The following is a 19,294-nucleotide window of genomic DNA, read 5'->3' as shown; positions in this document are numbered from 1 at the left end:
GCTCAGCCTCACCTCAAGACCTCAAAACACGCTGCTCTCCTAGTGCACACAGCTTTTATTTCCTGTGCGTGTGCTTGGTGGTGTCTCTTCCTGGCACTGCTGGTTCTCATTGTCCCCTATTGCACTGTGTGGAAGTGTCCCTTCCACGCCCCGTGCATTTTCTGCTCTGTCCTCTACTTAGGCTTGCATGCTTTCTCACCACTTAAAAAACCATATGTTGGTTCATTTGCTGCATGCTTTCAAGAGACTATACCATTACTAGATAGGCTTGTTAGCCTATCTGTTGATCAACCCTTACAAGACACTCAATGGAAAAAAGAAAAAAAAGTGGAAAAACAACAGATAACTGGACATCCATATCTCACTGCAGCTTAGATGAACAGAAACATCCTGACTTGTTTGTTTCTTATAGGCTTTTCATATTTTGCACCCAAACTCTTTCCTAATCGTTCCATCACAAGCTCTGGGTTTCCGGAGATGCCGGACTCTGAGATGCCTGCCTTCTTTTACAGAGTGAAAGGGTGGGGGACTGTGAGGAGGGCGCGTTGTTTGTTGGTGACAAGAAACAATGTTTGCAGGAATCTGCATTTCCTGTGCTTCGCTTACACTTTCTCTGCACCAAGGCAAAGGTAGAGATAGTGGGTGGCTGTGCCTGTGTTATGTGACTCTGTAACTCCCGTTACAGTTTGTAGCTGGGGAGGCGAAAGCAAATACTCGGTGATGTCGCCGGACCAGGCCCTCTCTCAGGCTGTCATAAATCAGTTCTGTGGAGTTGGGAAATTTAAACAAGGCTCTTGCTCTGTCACATCTGAAGTGAGATTTGCACTAGCTGACATCCATAATTCTCCCCTGTGAAGGGAACTGAAGTGTCGACATTTTCAGATACAAGCAAATCTTCATCACAAGCAGGCAATAATAACTAAGTGAAGAGAGGCTGCATGTGTCTGGGCATCCCCATGCAAGCAAATCTCATGGGATTTTGAACAGCCAGCTTGGAGGGGATGATCTCAATCACCTAGACAAACCAGCTAATTTCAGTGCACTGTAGGTGAGATTTACACAGGCTAGAAATAATTCCATTCTGCTTTTGGTGGATTTGGCAGGATGATACTCTGAATGAAGTTACATTATCTACATCTTCTTAAGTCAATTTCAGTTATCTTATTTTTACTAGAATTTCATTCATTTAATTCATAACTTTAAACACATTTACAAAAAGGATAATATAAACTCTTTCAAGTCATTTAACTTTTTAAAATGTAGATTTACAGAAGTATAGTACAGTAAAATTTACCTTTTAGGTTAATAATTTGTTAAGTTTAGAAAAACACATATCATTATGTAACCATCACCTCCAATCAAGATATAGAATATCTGTACCAACCTCCCCGCCCCCAAACACACAACCCCTTGATACCTCTGGCCCGAATTCTGTTTTTCTCTTTCTGGGACTGCATGGTATTGTTGCTTTTAGCTTCATTGGAGTCTTACTTGAGCTTACCTTAATTTTTGAAATTGTTGTTATTCTAATTATTTTGAATTAAAAACTTAATTTTTGTGTTTTCATTTTTTTTTTGTTTAGATATGGGGGCATGTAGGAATATAACATTTCCTTTAAAAAGATTTTATCTGTACTCCACGTTTTGTTAAAGGAAATGCTATTATTATCTATTATTTTGTTACTTCAATTTTTATTTCTTCTTGGATCTGAGTAGTTTTTAATTTTAAGCATTGCTTTACATTTTTGATACTAATTCTAATTTCATTGCCTTATCAGTATCTGTGTTATTTCTGCTTTGTGGATTTCATCAAAGTTCTTGGTCATACATTGTATATCAGTTTTGACATGGGTTAACTAAAATACTTTAAATTCTGTTTTTTTCACATGGGTTATAATCTTAGAATTTAAAAATACTACGATTTTGTATTGTGGTTGTGAAAATAACATTTAAAAAAATCATTGTCTATTCATTAGAACAGCACTTGGCTGAAACTAGCACTCAATAAATATGAGCTAGCATTATGTTTATAGGCTCATACTATATAATTTTTGTTTAAGGATTATAATTAACTGTTAAAGAAACAATCATGTATTTCAGATATTCTATGACTTTATTTTTCTTACCTATGTTATTGACTATAATTAATCTGCTACTATTTTGAGTTAACATTCACTTTTTCCTTTTCTTTGCTGCATATCGATTCTAAATGCATTAATGAGGAAAGATCCATGACAGTAGTGGGTGTCTGGGGATATCCTCTTTGTCATGGTGTCTCTTTCTGGATCTAGTTCTGAAATTAGAGAAGGAATTCGCTGCCATCCTTGTCTCCTGGAGTGTGAGAAGGTTCTGTGGTGGAAGCTGGGTGGGTGGGGAGAAGGCTAGAATCTCCCTCAGGAGGCAAGGAGGATGAAGAAGTGAAGTGCTGATACTCGATGATGTCAGTCTGAGGGCCACTGCCGATGACTTTGCTCAGGCCCCATGACAAACTATCACAAACCGGGAGACTTAAACAATAGACTCATTTGCCCACCATGCTGGAGATCCTACGTCCAAGATCAAAATTTTGGCCTCTCACCTTGGCTTACAGATGTCTGTCTCCTCCTTGTGTCCTCACATCATCTTCCTTTGGTATCTGCCTGTGTCCCGATTTCCTCTTCTTATAAGGGCACCACTTGAACTGGATTAGGGCCACAGCATGACCTCGTTTTAACTAAATTATCTCCGTAAAGACCCTCTGTCCAAATACGGTGTCATCGTGAGGTCCAGGGGGTCAGGACTTCAGCATACAATTTTTTTTTTGCAGGGGGACATCATTTCATCCATAATGTGGGTCAATAAAAAAACATTTAAAAAGAAAATCCAGAGATTTTTCACTCTCTGGAAGTGACAGCTAGGCCCAGGACCCAGGACTGCCGCACTGCACTTAGATTAGAGTGGACAGTTATCGGTGGGCAGTAATGATTAACGGCGTGGGCTGGGATCTGCATTTCATGGCCAGACCTTCACCTCAGAACCACAGCCAGCCAGCCCCCAGCAGTATGCACCATTCATTAGCCCCTTTGCAACATGACTTCACACTTCACAAAGTTCAAATGAGTTTTACATTCATCTTTTGTTTTGTTTCCTGTTGTTTTCCTAAAGAACGCAGCAGTTTTATCTTCCCTGCTACTAAGGTTTGGACAGTAGGTTTTCTTACCTTGGAGGTCATTGTTTATTCTTGAAGTTCTAAAGCCTTTACATGTCTCAGTGTTTTTCTTTCTGTAAAATAAATTTTTAGATAAAAGTCTTTCTTTCAAGACTTCTCTTTTATTACATCATTGGATACATTTGTTTCATTTGTTTGCATCTCATCTCCAGAAATAACAATTGTGTTAAATAAAATAAATGCTTTCTTTTTTCATAATTATAATCTCTTCTTTAACGATCTACTTCTTCATTATCTATTTAGTTTTCATTTTAAGCATGCTTTTTCCAAGCTACTGGTTTGATTTTAGAATAATTGATTTTACTTTTTGATGCTTTTAATGCTGTTTTAATTTCTCTAAAGATTTTATCATTTCTTTCTATTGTTTTTCTGATTTATGCTAGCCCACTTTCCCATTCCATTTATTATTATTATTATTATAATTAAGAACATCATTTCTTAATTATCTACCTATAATAGATTGTTTCTGTTTTTCTGTGTGTGTGTGTGTGTGTGTGTGCGCGCACGTGCTATTTTTGTTATCAAGTTCATGCTTGCAACTTCATGCTTACTTCTTCAAGTGGCAACAGGTCATTTGTGAGATAGAATGGTATGTGTGAACCTTTGTGCGTTCGTCGGGGAGAGTGGAAGAGGGGGATAAAAGCCAAAATCCAGGATTTGATTTTGGTGTTGATTCAGACTGCTTCCTCATCAAGTATCCTGCTCCTTGTGCCCTGGGCACATCTCTATTCTGTGTATGTCACCCTCTTTGAGGTGGCAAGCCATTACAGGTGGTATCCTGTGTCACCTCCACATTCCCTCAAGCAGGAGTCTGAGAGTCAGAGGTACAAAAGGTTCCTTCTGTGACTTCTATCCCCTTTTAGCCCTTCTCTGTTGTGCTGTGGAATTATGTCCCTGCAGAGATGAATCTCTATCTTCTCTTCACCAGCGCACACTTATTAATCTGTGTTGTAAATTTGTATTTAGAATTTCTAGGATTGTCTCATTTACCTTTAAAGATACATACTCTTGATGCAGGGCAGGGCAAATTTCCCCAACTGACAGGGAGACTAAGCCCTGCACTAACAGAAGAAGAGGGTCCTTTGTTGGAGAGTGTGGAAAGAATTCGACACACCTGCCAAACTTAGAGTCAAAAGGAGAATATATTAGAAAAGAGGTAACACTCCACAGATAGAGTGCGGTCTCCTCTCAGAGGCAGAGAATGAGAGGGACCAAGAGAGACTTGGAAAGATAGTGGTGGTGTCCGGGAGTGAGTGTTCAGGGAATTCAGTTTATATATCATTCTTTAGTTTCTACGAGTTATTGTTTAAAAGACTGTTAATCCATTTCCTTTACTATGGACATACAATGAGGAAGGGGAAGGGTATATAGCATGAAAAGGTAAGAATATGTAGAGTGAAAAGCCTGCTGACAGTTCCTAGCCTTTGAGCCATAGGTTCCCCATGGTTTTAGCCATAGGGAATGACTCTCAGTTCCTGTTTTCCCTTCACAGGTGTGAGGAATGGATGGTTCGCAGTCCTAGCAGGAATATACTTTTGTTCTGCAGGAGTCCTCCTGGCCTGGCTGCAGGGCTGATCAGCACATTGTAGTCTCTGAATGTAGCTTGATTAACATTTTTAATTCTCTTGCCTCCTCCCTACATTACTCTGTCATCAAGAACAGCAGAGAAGTAAATTGACTTTCAAACTCTTTCCTAGAAATATTACAAATTTCACTGTTTGATAATCTAGTAATTCCTTAAATTTCATAAAATGTGGGATTTTATTCTTCATTTTAAAAATCATTTTCCTAGATTTTGATTTTTTCTTTTTCAGCTTTATTGAAGTATAATTTACAAATATAATTTTAATATACTTAAAGTGTACTTTGCGATTTGATAAACATATACATTGTGAAAGGATACTCCCTATGGAGTTAATTAACACAACCATATTTACCTTTTAGTGTTCCTTTGTTTCGTTTCGGTGAGAGCGGTTAAGTTTTACTCTCAGCCAATTTCAATTATACAATACAGTGTTATTAGCCATATTTCATTGTTTTTCAGAAAAATAAAACAAAACAAAACACTAGGGTAAGCAGGCTTTTAATTGTATTTAACTTTTCAATTGTCAATCCAGCAATGCCCTCGAGTTAAGGGCAATGAAACACTGATTTCAACTGCAATTTCAGCTTCAGATAACTGAAGTGTCTTGTGTTATCTCTTTTCCTTGTAGGCAGGAAATAGCTACAAATGAGAGAGAAAGTCAAGGTCAAGATAAGAAAAGTAAGTCTGCTTCATAATATTTTTTATACTTGGGAAGTAGAAAATGTAAACATCCAGATTAGCTGAGCTTCTGATACTCTGTTAGGGTTGGAGTAAATTTTGTTTGGTTTTCTTATGGCAATGCCTTAGTCCTTCATTTTTTTGGCCTCACAAAACTGATCTTGTTATTTTGATCTTGTTATTATAGCAGTATCTATATCTAATTTATTGCAAGCAACACTGCGAACTTCTATGAGAAGCAATTAACCAAAATCATACCAACTTTAATTTCTGTATTGTTATTTTGAAATAGAGCCATTTTGAATATTAGCTGTCTCAAGCATTTTTTTTTTTTTTCATGCATTTGCTCTGTTTGACACAGTACCTAGATGGAGTAATCATGTAGAGGTGTATGTTATAATTTGACATCTACATATTCTATTGTGTGTTTACTACCCAAAGTCCAGTTTCCTTCAGCTATAATATTTGATCCCCTTTACCTACTTTACCCTCCCTCTCCCCCTCTATATTTGATTCCCTTTACCCGTCTACATCCGCCATCATCCCCCACCCCTTCCCTTTGGTAACCACTAGTTTATAGTCCATGTCCATGAGTCTCTGTTTGTTTATCCTGTTTATTTGTTGCTTTTAGGTTATATCTCACATATAAGTGATACCGTGTGATATTCAACTTTTTCTGTTTGGTTTATTTTGCTTAGCATGATTATTTCGAGGTCCATCTGGGTTGTCGCAAATGGCAGTATTTCATCTCTTCTTATGACTGAGTAATATTCCATTGTATATATGTACCACAGCTTCTTTATCCAACCATCTATCGTAGGATGCTTTGGCTACTTCCATGTCCTGGCCACTGTGAATAATGCTGCTATAAACATTGGTGTGCAAATATCTTTTTTGGATATTTTCAAGTCTTTGGTGTAAATACCCGGTAGAGGGATTGCTGGATCATATGGTAGATCAATTCTTAGTTTTTTGAGGACTCTCCATACTGTTTTCCATAGTGGCTGTACCAATTTGCAGTCCCGCCAGCAGTGTAAGAGGGTTCCTTTTTCTCCGCATCCTCTCCAACATTTGTTATTACTTGTCCTGTTGATTATAGCTTTTCTAACAGGTGTGAGATAATATTTCATTATGGTTTTGATTTGCTTTTCCTTAATAGTTAGCAATGTTGAGTATCTTTTCATATATTCGTTGGCCATTTGTATGTCCTCTAGGGAGAAGTGTCTGTTCAGGTCCTCTGCCCATTTTTTGATTGGATCGTTTTTTTCGTTGTTGTTGTTTTTGAGCCATATGAGTTTTTTGTATATTTTGGATATTAGGCCCTTATCGGAGGCATTGCTTGCAAATATATTTTTCCATTCAAATGGTTGTCTCTTTACCTCGTTGATGATTTCTTTTGCTGAACAGAAGCTTTTTAGTTTGATGTAGTCCAATTCATTTACTTTTGCTTTTACTCCCCTTGCTTTTGAGGTCAAATTTATAAAATTCTTTTTAAGTCCAAGGTCCTGTGTTTTCTTCTATGCACTTTATTATTTCAGGTCCTTAATCCATTTTTAGTTAATTTTGCTGTGTGGCGATAGACAACAGTCTAGTTTCATTCTTTTGCAGGTGGCTTTCCAGTTTTCCCAGCACCATTTATTGAAGAGACTTTCCTTTCTCCAATGTATGTTTTTGGCTTTTTGGTAGAAAATTATTTGCCCATATAAATATAGGTTTATTCAGGACTCTTGACTCTGTTCCACTGGTTATTGTGTCTGTTTTGCTGCCAATACCATGCCATTTTGTTTACGGTCACTTTGTAATATAATTTGAAGTTGGGCAGAGTGATGCCTCCAGTCTCGTTCTTTTTTCTTAGGATGGCTTTGGCAATTCGAGGTCTTTTGTGCTTCCATACAAATCTGATGATTTTTTGTTCTATTTCTTAAAAAAATGCCAATGGGATTTTGATGGGGATTGCATTAAATCTGTATAATGCTTTAGGTAATATGGTCATTTTAACTATGTTGATTCTTCCAATCTAAGAACACAGAATATCTTTCTATTTCTTTGTATCTTCTTCGATTTCTTTAATAGGGCCTTATAGTTTTCTTTATATAGGTCCTTCACATAGCCTTCGTTTTAAAGTCTACTTTGTTTGATATAAATATTGATACCTTATTTTCTTGTTTCCATTTATGTGAAACATTTTTTCTATCTCTTTACTTTCAGTCTGTGTGTGCCTTTCAAACTGAAGTGAGTCTCTCATAAGCAGCATATGTAAGGGTCTTGTTTTCTTATCCACTCAGCCACTCTATTTTTTGATTGGAGCACTTATCCATTTACATTAAAAGTACTTCTTGATTGATATGTAGTTATTGTCACTTTATTATTCATTTTTTTAAAATCTTTTTTCTTCATATTAAAAGAAATCTCTATAACTTTTTTTTTGTAGTAGTGGCTTGGTGATGATGAACTGCTTTAGCTTTTTCTTATCTGGTAAACTCTATTTGTCCTTCAATTCTAAATGATAGTTTTGCTGGGCAGAGTAATCTTGGTTATAGGTCTTTGCTTTTTACCACCTTGAGTATTTTGTGCCAATCTATTCTAGTCTACAAAATTTCTGTTGAGAAACCAACTGACAGTCTTATGGGAGCTCCCTTGTAGGTAACTAACTTCTTTTCTCTTGCTGCTTTTGAGATTCTCTGTCTTTCACTTTTGGCATTTTAATGATGATGTGTCTTGATGTGGGCCTCTTTGGGTTCATCTTGTTTGGACTCTCTGTCCTTCCTGGGCTTGTATGTCTATTCCTTTGCCAGGTTAGGGAAGTTGTCAGTCATTATTCCTTGAAATAAGCTTTTAATCCTTGTACTCTCTCTTCTCCCTCTGGTACCCCTATTATGTAAATAATGGTACACTTGATGTTCTCTCACAGGTCCCTTAAAATTCTTTTTTTTAGATTATTTTTTCTGGTTGCTTTTCTGATTGTTTACTCCTACTTTATTTTCTAAATCACTGATTCAATCCTCCTTTTCTGATTTACTGTTAATTTCTCATAAGGCATTCTTCATTTCAGTTATTGTAGTCTTCATTTCTGACTAATTCTTTTTTAAGTTTTCTATGTCTATTTTTATATTTTCTATCTCTTTGCTAAAGTTCTCACTGAGTTCTTCTACTTTCCCCTCAGTTCATTGAGCATCTTTATAACAAGTGTTTTGAATTCCGCATCTGGTAAATTGCCTGTCTTTATTTCGTTGAGTTCTTTTTCTGGAGCTTTGTTCTCTTCTTGAATTGGGACATGTTTCATTGTTTCCCCATTTTGGCTGCCTCCCTAATTTGTTTCTATGTATTGGATAGGGCCGCTATGTCCTCCAGTCTTAATACTGTGGCTTAATGTAGTAGATGTTTTTTGGGGCCCAGTGGCACAGTCTTCCCTGGTCACCTGAGCTGGGTGCTCAGGGTATATCCCATGTGTGGGTTGTGTGTGCCCTCCTGTTGTAGTTGAGCTTTGCTGTTTGCATGTCAATGGGAGGGATCAAACCTCAGACTGACTGGTTGTGAGAACTGCCCAGTTCATAAGGTTGACCCCATGAAGTAAGATTTACTTTAGCAGGGCTCTTATGCCTTCCCAGTCTGTTCTTTGGGTATGTAGTCCTTGGATACAGGCCTGGGTCACACTCCAGCTTGGTAAGGAGTCAGCCACTGTGCATGTTGGCCCTAGGACTCCTTACATGGGTTCCCCTACAGGCCAAATTTAGCCATAGCCTGTGCCCTGCTTAAGGCCACTTGGCAAGAGTCATCAAACCATTCGCCAATGGCTACTACCCATGCTGGACTTAGGGGTGCCTCAATAGGTTGAGCCACAAACCAAAGCCAGCTGCTGCTAGTCTGGGCTTGGGGCTGCTTAACAAGAGGTATGGTACACACTGAGGTCCAATGTTGCTTGTTTGGGTTTTGCAAAAACTTTGAGAGATTTTAAGAAAATTTACAGCATGAACCAAGACAGGTCATTTATACGGAGGAAGTGGTTTGGGTAGGCATGCAAACTGGGTGGGGTAGACTCTCAGGGAATCACCAGTCTGAATAGACCAGTGTCAGTCAGATTGATGGAGACTCAAATATGGCAGCCACCTGGGTCTGCACACTGGGAGGTGTCAGGGCTCAGCAAAGGGACAATAGCTTCTGCCAGCACTTCTGTCTGGGAAAAAGCTGCCCCTCCAGCTCTCACTCTGAAGCCAGACAACTCAGTTCCTCCCTGTATGTCCTTGGTGCCTTTGAGCTGCTTTCTCAGCACTGGAGCTAATAGTGAGTGAGTTTTTCACCCCTCCATCTTAGCCACAATCTCTCTTGTTTTTCACCAGAAGCTATGAAGACTTCTCTTTCCAGCACTGGAACCCTGGTCTGTGCAGCCCTGTGTGTGGCTGGACCCTTTGTTCTTTTGGGGGGTTTTTCATAGCCGAGATTTCCTCCTGATTCTCAGCTGCTATGTGTGGTTGTGGGATCAGCCTGTTCCACATTTCTGCCCCTCCTTCTGTGTGTCCCCAGTTCTAGGACTTCTGTTCAGGTAGACTTCAGGTGACTTCCAGTGATTGCTGTTCTGTAGTTTAGTTGTAATTTGATGTGGTACAGTGATTTGATGAGAGTACAGTGTCACCTACTCTACCATCTTGACTGGGACTTTCTTAATAAACCTTTTTTTTATATGTGATGTGGACCACTTGTGTCTCATATTTTGATTCAGATTGGATTCTTTTTACCTCTAAACCAAACCAGGTGATATGACTAAGAGCAGATTCTCATACTTTGGGGAGTTCGTTGTTTCCAACCATTCCTGGTACCATTTTTTTGCAGTTCAGTCACAATTACTGAGTTGAGTTACATAGAAGACATTGTAGGCTACTAATGTCTTACAAATCATGAGAAGGCTACCAGATTTACCAAGTAATGAACAGTAATTTAGATTGGCATTTTATAATACAACATGATGCTCACCAATGTGTTATCTCATGTACCTGGAATAAGAAAGTTTTTGTTTGTTTGTTTGTTTGTTTGTTTGCCATTTGATGAGTGCAAAAAAGATAATAGGCTACATTAATACATCTACTTTAATATTCTTATAGTCCTAAATCTTTAGTTTTTTTCTTTAATAATAGGAAATTATTGTGTTGAAGGCATAATAAAGGACCCAAAAGATATTTAAGTTTGAATCTGCTTTTTAAAATTTGACAAAGAGGACTTTGCAAATATGACTAAATTAAGAATCTTGAGGTGAGGAGAGCATCCTTGGTTGTCCAGGTGAGCACAGTGCAAACAAAAGGTCCTTAAAAGGGAGAAGACAGAAACAGAAGACACACCATCATAGTGACACAGCAGAAGAAAGTGTGAGCAGCCACTGGGTCTTATGTTGCTGGCATTGAATACAGAGGGAGATGGAATGAGAGCAACCTCTAGGAGTTGGAAAAGACAGTGAAATGGAGTCTTCCCTTGTCAATCAAGGAAGGAAAACCCTTATTATATGAGTCCAGAGGGGGCAGCTCATCTGACTATAAATACGTGCTGTAGTTTGGGATTCAGGTTAATTGTAGTTATCAGAAATTCTCTCAGATGTTCTCATTCTGATTCTAAGATGTGTATGTGTATATATATTTTCCTTCAATTGATGCCCTAACCTCAAATAAGAAGTCTATTCAGACATTAATTCAACTAACCTTTAACTTAATAATGGCATTTTACAGGTTTTTGAGACTAAATATTCTTGTTTCTAAGTATTTTAACATCTTAAGCACCAATAGCAGAAACACTAGTCTTTGATTTCTTTGTGCCATTCATAGTGACATATGATTCTCCAAGCTGCTGTCTCTAATGCTATAATTGAATTGCATTTTCAGTACATAATTTCCTCAGTTCATGATTACAAAACAATGTTAAAATCAAAACATATTTTTAATTAAATTATTACATAAAACTATATATATGAAGATATGTGACTTTATGAATATACCTAACATTTTATATTTGAAATCAGTGCAATGAACATGAATTTATTTGTGAAGAATGATGAGTTATTAGAAATTATTAACATACTGTTGTTTTATGTAATCTGTTTAATTTGTTTAATATATTCTAAAATGTTGCTAAGAATCACTATCGAGCTTATTAGGATGTAGATTTCAGAACCAGTCAATGTTCCTCTTATAAATTGAGATTTTTTGCTATATTTAGTGTCCTGTGACCTTCCTCATTCAAGTTGGTTTATTTAAAATATTAGTAGTGGATATCAGATTAACATACATATAAATTGCTTCAGTATTCATATATGTAATCAACCTCAATCTGTATATTTATATTTAATTTGAAATAGTTACTCTTATTATTTCAGTACCTATCTCTATAACAATTGTTCATCTTTTACCAGCCCACTGCAGGCTGTCCACTGGGGAGCAAGAAACTTCTACACTGGACAATAGGAAAAAGATTTGATATTATTTTGGATTAGACATTTACATACACACACGATACTGCTTAAGGAAGGTCAAGATGGCAGGCTAGGTAAATGTGGGGTTTGCCTCCTCTCATGACCACATTAAAATATCAACCACATTATAAAACAGTAAACTTTGAGAATCATCTGAAGACTAACTGAACATATGACCTACAACTGAAGAGGTAAAGAAAAAATAACATTCAGACCAACAGGAAGGATGGAGATGCAAAACGAATGCCTCGACTGTCTGCGTGGTGGTTGAGCACTGAGAGGAATATTAAAGCTGAAAAGATCCTCATGAAGAAGAGAGGGGTCCCAGCCCCTTGCAGGGGCTCACCAGTCCAGGGTACCCATGCCAGGAACAGGAGTTCGAATAAACCTGGCTGTAAAACTTAGTGATCATTTGGGTGAGATAGAAGGAATGTGAAAACTCAGATGTTTCCTTAAAGTGCCTGCGCACAGACTCACTCACCTGCAGGCACACACTCTGGGTACTGGCAAAGGGTCAACAGCTGGGGAGGCGCAAGAGACATACAGAAAAAGACTGATGTGTGTGGCAATGGGGCTAGGGCTGGAGGGACAGCTACCATTGGCCCTTTGTCAGATCTTACTTCAAGGACAGTCTGTAGGTGGGTGCCATCTTATCCTGTGTTGAGCCTGCCCCAACACACAAATTCTGAATCTGCATTGACTGGTGGGATTAGCCTGCTCCATCCCATGGCTCCTTGTGACCCCATCCTACCCAGCCCATGAATTGCCCACAGCAGATTCATTGCCTTGCAACTGTCCCCACCCTGAGAACTCAGTAGGTGATGCATTGGACAGCAGTCAGCAGTCCTCAGCGTGTGGCCTATGAGTGACACACACATCTCAGGAGACACATTTGGTAGAGGGAAGCTAGTGCCAGCCTGAGTTGCAGTGTCTCTTGAACAAATTTCAGGGATCTGTGGCCTCAGGGAGGGTGGCAGCTGGCTTTGCTGCAATCTAAGCCTTTTGCAAGAGGACACAGGCTCAGCACTGACACAAAACCTGAATCTTCAATGGCTAAGCATAAACTGCTCACTTACTCCAGTGACTCCTTGGGCTCCACACCATCCAACTTGTGTTCCACCCAAAGGCTCCTCAACAGCTAAGCCTAACAGGCAACTGGCAGGCAGCCTCAGGCCTTAGGGTTCCCTAGACCTTATACTAAGCTGTCCTAGGCCCACTACTGATGGCAACAGGCCTCAGGTCTCAGTTTAGTCTCTTCCACTTGCCTCCAGATCCAGCACCGGAAGTGACAACATGTAGATTGCTTTGTAACTCTTCCCAGGTAGCCCTGAGTTGTCAAAGGCAGTGGCTGACCTTGACCTACATGGAAGCCCCTCCCAAGGGGCCACAGGACAAACACATACAAAGGCTGGCATCAGACCACAACACATCACCACCTGACTAGCCTCACAAGTGGCACACAGAGTGGCTCCAACAGGTACATGAGCCTGCTGGGGCAAATCCTATTCCTTGGGACTAGCCTCCACATAGCAGCTCATACTCTGTGAGTGTGGCCAGTCTTCACAGCCAGTCAACCTGAGAGTCAGTCCCACCCACTAATGTGCTAACAGTAATCAAGGCTTAGCTATAACAGGAGAACACACAACTCACACAAAAAACACTTAAAGGAAATTCCTTAAGAAGAAAAAGGGGTAAAACTATAAATAGAATTTTAAAATGGCAATAAATAGGTTTCTATCAATAATCACCTTAAATGTAAATGCATTAAATGCTGTAATAAAAAGACATAGGGAAGCTGAATGAATAAGTGAACAAGACCCAGACATACTGCTGATCAAATGACACACAGAGACTGAAAGTATAGGGACGAAAAAAGATATTTTATGCAAATAGAAATAAAAAAGTTGGAAGTAGCAATACTTTATCAGACAAAATAAACTTTAAAACAAAGTCTATAATAAGAGACAAAGAAGGACATTACATAATGATAAATGGATCAATAAAATAAGAGAACATAACCCTACTAAACATATATGCATCCAACATAGGAGCACCTAAATATATAAAGCAAATACTGACTGACATAAAGGGAGAGATTGACAGCAATACAGTCATAGTAGAGGACTTTAACACTCCATTGTAGTTAGATCTTCCAGACACAAAATCAATAAGAAAACAGAGCATTAAGTAACACACTAGACTAGATGGATTTAATTAAATTTTTAGATCACAGCAGCAGAACCCCAAAGCAGCAGAACAAACATTCTTCTTTAGTGTACATTAAACATTTGCCAAGATAAAACACATGTTAGGCAATAAAACAAGTCTCAACAAATTTAATAAGGTTGAAGTCATATCAAGTGTCTTCTCCTACCACAATGGTATGAAACGAGAAATCACTACAAGAAAAAAAATGCTAAATACTAAACAGTAAATGAGTTAACATTGAGTTCAAAGAAGAAATCAAAAAATACCTAGAGACAAATAAATATGAAAACATGATGGCTTAAAATCTATGAGACAGCAAAAATAGTCCTAAGAAGGAAGTTCATAGCAATAAAGCCTACTTCAAGAAATAAGACAAAGCTCTAACAATCTAATCTTAAACTTAAAAGAACTAGAAAACAAACAGCAAACAAAAACCAAAGTGAGTAAAAAAAAAAAAGAAAATGATTAAGATCAGAGGAAAATAAATGAAATAAAGTCTAGAAAAATAACACAAAAGATTAATGAAACTAAGAGCTGCTTTTCTGTAAAGATAAACGAAATTGATAAACCTTTAACCATTTTCATCAAGAAAAAAAAGCGATAAGACCCAAATAAAATCGGTAATGAAACAAAAGTGACAACAGCTTCCACAGAAATACAAAGAATTATAAGAAAATGCTATGACAATTATATGCCAACAAATTGGACAATCTGGAAGAAATAGATACATTTCTAAAAACATACCATCTTCCAAGACTGAACCAAGAAGAAACAGAAAATTTGAACCAACCAATTACCACAAAAAAATTGAATCAGTAATCAAAAAACTTCCAAGAAACAAAAGTCCTGGATCAGATAGCTTCATTGGTGAATTTTACCAAACACTCAAACAAGAATTAATGGCTATTCTTCTCAAACTATTCCAAAAAATTCAAGAAAGTTCCCCAAACTCATTTTACAAGGCCACCATTATCCTAATTCCAAAACCAGACAAAGACATTACCAATATATATATATATATATATATATATATATATATATATATATATATATATATATATATATATATATATAATTCAGTCTCTCTCTCTCTCTCTCTCTCTCTATATATATATATATATATATATATATATATATATATATATATACATATATATATATATATGTATATAGGTATCACATTACCCAATATCAAACTATACTAGAAGTCTAAAGCAATCAAAACAGCATGATACTTGCATAAAAACAGACACATAGGTCAATGGAGCAGAAAAGAGAGCCAAGAAATCAATTCATATCTACATGGTCATTTAATCTATGATAATAAAAGAAGCAAGAATATACGGTGGAGTAAAGACAGTGTCTTCAATAAATGTGTTGGAAAAACTGGACAGATACTAGCAAAAAAAAAATAAAATGACCACCTTGTCACATGATATAGAAGAATAAACTCAAAATGGATTAAAGATTTAAATATAAGACCCCAAACTATAAAATTTCTAGAAGAAAACATAGGCAGTAAACTCTCTGACACTGCTCTTAGTAATTTTTTTTATGATATCTCTCCTTAGGCAAGAGAATCAAAAGAAAAAATAAACAAATGTGACGATATCAAACAAATTTTTTGCACAGCAAAGGAAATCATCAACAAAATGAAAAGGCAACCTACAGAATGGAAGAAGATATTTGCCTATGATACATCTGATAAGGGTTACTATTCAAAATTTATAAAGAACTCATACAACTCAACACCAAAAGCCCCCAAACAATCCAATCAAAAACAGGCAGAAAAAAAATAGATAGAAGACTTGAATAGGTATTTCTCTAAAGAAGATATACAGATGACCTATAAACATATAAAAAGGTGCTTAAGGTCACTAATCATTGAAAAGTGCAATTAAAACTACAGTGAGATATCACCTCACACCTGTCATGATGGCTATTATCAATAAATCATCGAACAACAAGTGTAGGTGAGGATGTGTAGAAAAAGGAACCCTCATACATTGTTGGTGGGATTGCAAACTGGTATGGCCACTAAGGAAAATATTTTGGCATTTTCTCAAAAAATTAAAAGTAGAACTACCTTTTGATCCAGTATTTGCACTTCTGGGTATTTATCCAAAGAAAATTAAAACACTAATTTATAAAGATCTGTGTACCCCTTTGTTCGGTGCTATTTACAATAACCAATATGTGGAAGCAACCTTATTGTCCATTAATAGAGGATTAAATAAAGAAGTGTAGTACATATATATAAAGAAATATTGTTTGGCCACGAAAAAGAATAAAGTTTTAGCATTTGCAATGACATGGATGGACCTAGAGAGTATTATGCTGAATAAAATAAGCCAGACAGAGAAAGACAAATACCACATGATTTCATTTATATGTGGAATCTAAGGAACGAAATAAGTGAACAAACAGAATGAAAACAGACTCACAGATATAGAGAACAAACTGGTGATCACTAGATGGGAAGAAGGCAGAGAGCTAGGTGAAGAAAATGAAAGGATGAAGAAGTACAAATGAATAGTTACAAAACAGTCATGGAGATGTAGAATACAGTATAAGGAATATTGTCAATAATATTGTAATAACTGTGTATTGGAGCCAGGTGAGTACTAGACTAATTAAAAGATCTCTTCGTAAAGTATATAAATGTCTAACCACTATGCTATACACCTGAAACTAATATTAAAAAAAATTAAAATATCAAAATACTTTTATAGAAGTTATATCTTAAATTTATAGTTATAATCATTCCTTTTTACTTGCCATACTTTATTTTTGTAGTATGTTTATAGATGAAATTTTGTTAACCAGTTCCAAAATCCACTTTTATTCATCAGACTTGGTATGTATCATTTACACAGAAACATGGTTGATGTGCCCTTGAATGTATGTTTTCCCTTGGTCTTGCCCTTTAGTCCTGAAAATCTCTATAATGGTGTGGACAGTGTCAGGTACTTGATACTTTATATAGTTTTACCACTGCATTCTATTTTTTCCACCTTCCCCCACCCTCAGCCATCACAGGGCAACACTCTTAGATTTTTTCTTTTCCTTTTTCTTTTTCTTTTCCAGATAAAGAAGTTTCATCCACTTCTAATCAGGTAATAAAAAATGTTACGTATTTCTGATAAATTTCAAAATACAGATGACTTTATATAAGCATAGCTGTATGTCTTTCTTGCAATTTCTAAATGCATCTATTAATGTCTTTTGTAATTTGAATATTTTAAAATATTTAAAATATTTAAATATTCTTGGTAATTTTAATGCAGAAATAAAAAGAAATAAAAAATTAAAAACATTTTAACGTATTTAGATGGTTGGAAAGTTCTTCTTGTCTCAATTCTACTGAAGTCTATTATTTTAATTTTTGAAACTATTATAACAAAAATAAATGAAATAAAGTCCAATAAATACACACTTATAATCTGACCAGCATAGAACATCAGTCGTTTTTAGCTATTCACATTCTTTCCAATCCTTATGTCCACAAATTAGCATTTATATTTACAAACATGGTGGATATCAACAAACATGAAAAATGTTTATACCTTTTAACACTACATCACAAGCATTTTGTTGATTTAGTTATTATGTAGTATCTTAATTTTTAATTTTTTCTTTCCTGGTTATATAATTGCAAACGTATTTAAACTCTAATTTTTATTAATTGTATTTTATCTCATAAATATTTATGTTTGTGTACATTAATTTCTTAAGTTCTGATTGTTCTTTATATTCTATCTCAATATGTGTGATATAAAGCAAACAACTGTTTTCCTCTAGATATTCAGAGGGATATTAGCGTCCTTTCCTCTTTCATTACACGAGGTGACATGTCAGAGTGAGCAGTAACTTAGAACATAGTTCATGTTGCTAAAACGAGGTCTCTAAGATGTCAGGGTTGAAGACATGCTTTTGGATACCTGAGATGTAGGGTCACCATCAGAAAGGAAGAAAGGTGGTGTGGCCTTGAGTTTAAGTATGATAGATGAGTCTGGATCCTTGATTTCTCTCTTCTTTGTGCTTGGCAGGAAAATGAGAGTGGCAGTGGTTCTGAAGAAGTGTGCTACACTGTCATTAGTCACAGCTCTTATCGGAGGCCTTCCTTGAGCTCCAATGACAATGGTTATGAAAACATTGATTCTGCCACAAAGAGAGTGAGATCCTTTAAAGAAGGGCCAGAAACAGAATACGCCCTTCTCAGGACAACTTGCAGTGCTGGGCCTTCTTCCTGCACCTCCGATTACGATTATGAACTTGTGCTCCCCCACTAGGACCCTCACACTCCATCATCTTCATGGATGCTATAGAACAGGACTCTCTCTCAGCAGTTCATAAAACATTCATCTCTGGCCAGAGTTTGGAAATGATATTCTTTTACTCTATTGCCTTGGGAAACTCTTAAACAGCATCTCTGAAGTTTGTGTGAAGCCATATAAATTGACATAATGATATAAAGTATCCTACACCTTTTTTTCTGTAAGATTGGAGAACATGGAGATGGTAGGGAAACCTTCCTAGAACAATATGCATCCACAAATGCATGACTTATGTTCAGTTTCAACAATGCTCTCCAAATTCCAAATGCTAATATTCTTATTTCTAATTATATATTTTATTTTGAAGTGTAATCTACCTAATGACTGTTAAAATATAAGATCAGTGATGAGATCCTTTGCTAATCTGGTATTTACTTCAATGTCGTGTTCTCCATGTTTTTGAGATTTCCATGTATTTGAGATTTTACATGTGGTACCAGTTCAAGAGTCAATAGTTTTTGCTATTCACTTTCCTGAGAAGAGGAGTTGAGCATGCCATTTAAAAAAAATGAAGAAGAAATACATTAAAGGGCATTGTCTTTCTTTCCAATAGTAAATAGAAGGATTTTGTTCCAATATTAGTAAAAACTAAAAGTAAGCTATACCTACAGTTTTGTTCATAACACACTAGGTAATTTAACTTATAATTAGTTGCCTTTGCTAAAGAAGAATAGCACCTGATTTTAAATTTAAGACAAATTAGTAAATAATCCATTCATTTTTTTTTCATTTTTAGGGAACTTTTAAATTATATTCCAACTTCCTAACAAGATCATGAAGGCTATAATTTACAAAACATCTATGATTTATTTTTCTATATAATGACAT

At 36.5% G+C, this 19,294-nt stretch overlaps 1 protein-coding gene across 2 annotated transcripts in view; it reads left to right on the top strand.

Annotated features, from left to right (window-relative positions):
- The window catches only part of GCSAML (germinal center associated signaling and motility like), a 30,546-nt gene extending 11,885 nt beyond the window's left edge, over nucleotides 1-18,661 (top strand). For both annotated transcript variants that reach the window (XM_039885623.1, XM_039885622.1), the window contains 3 exons: nucleotides 5,421-5,470; nucleotides 17,217-17,245; nucleotides 18,179-18,661. In XM_039885623.1, the coding sequence (XP_039741557.1) occupies nucleotides 5,421-5,470; nucleotides 17,217-17,245; nucleotides 18,179-18,421 (322 nt within the window). In that variant the 3' untranslated portion in view covers nucleotides 18,422-18,661. The remainder of the gene's footprint in view (nucleotides 1-5,420; nucleotides 5,471-17,216; nucleotides 17,246-18,178) is intronic.
- The last annotated feature ends 633 nt before the right edge of the window (nucleotides 18,662-19,294 follow it).

Source organism: Pteropus medius, unplaced genomic scaffold, assembly GCF_902729225.1.
Source record: "Pteropus medius unplaced genomic scaffold, Ma_sr-lr_union100, whole genome shotgun sequence".
Classification (NCBI taxonomy): domain Eukaryota; kingdom Metazoa; phylum Chordata; class Mammalia; order Chiroptera; family Pteropodidae; genus Pteropus; species Pteropus medius.
Note: the sequence above shows the minus strand (reverse complement) of the source record. Positions and strands in the feature narration are given on the sequence as shown.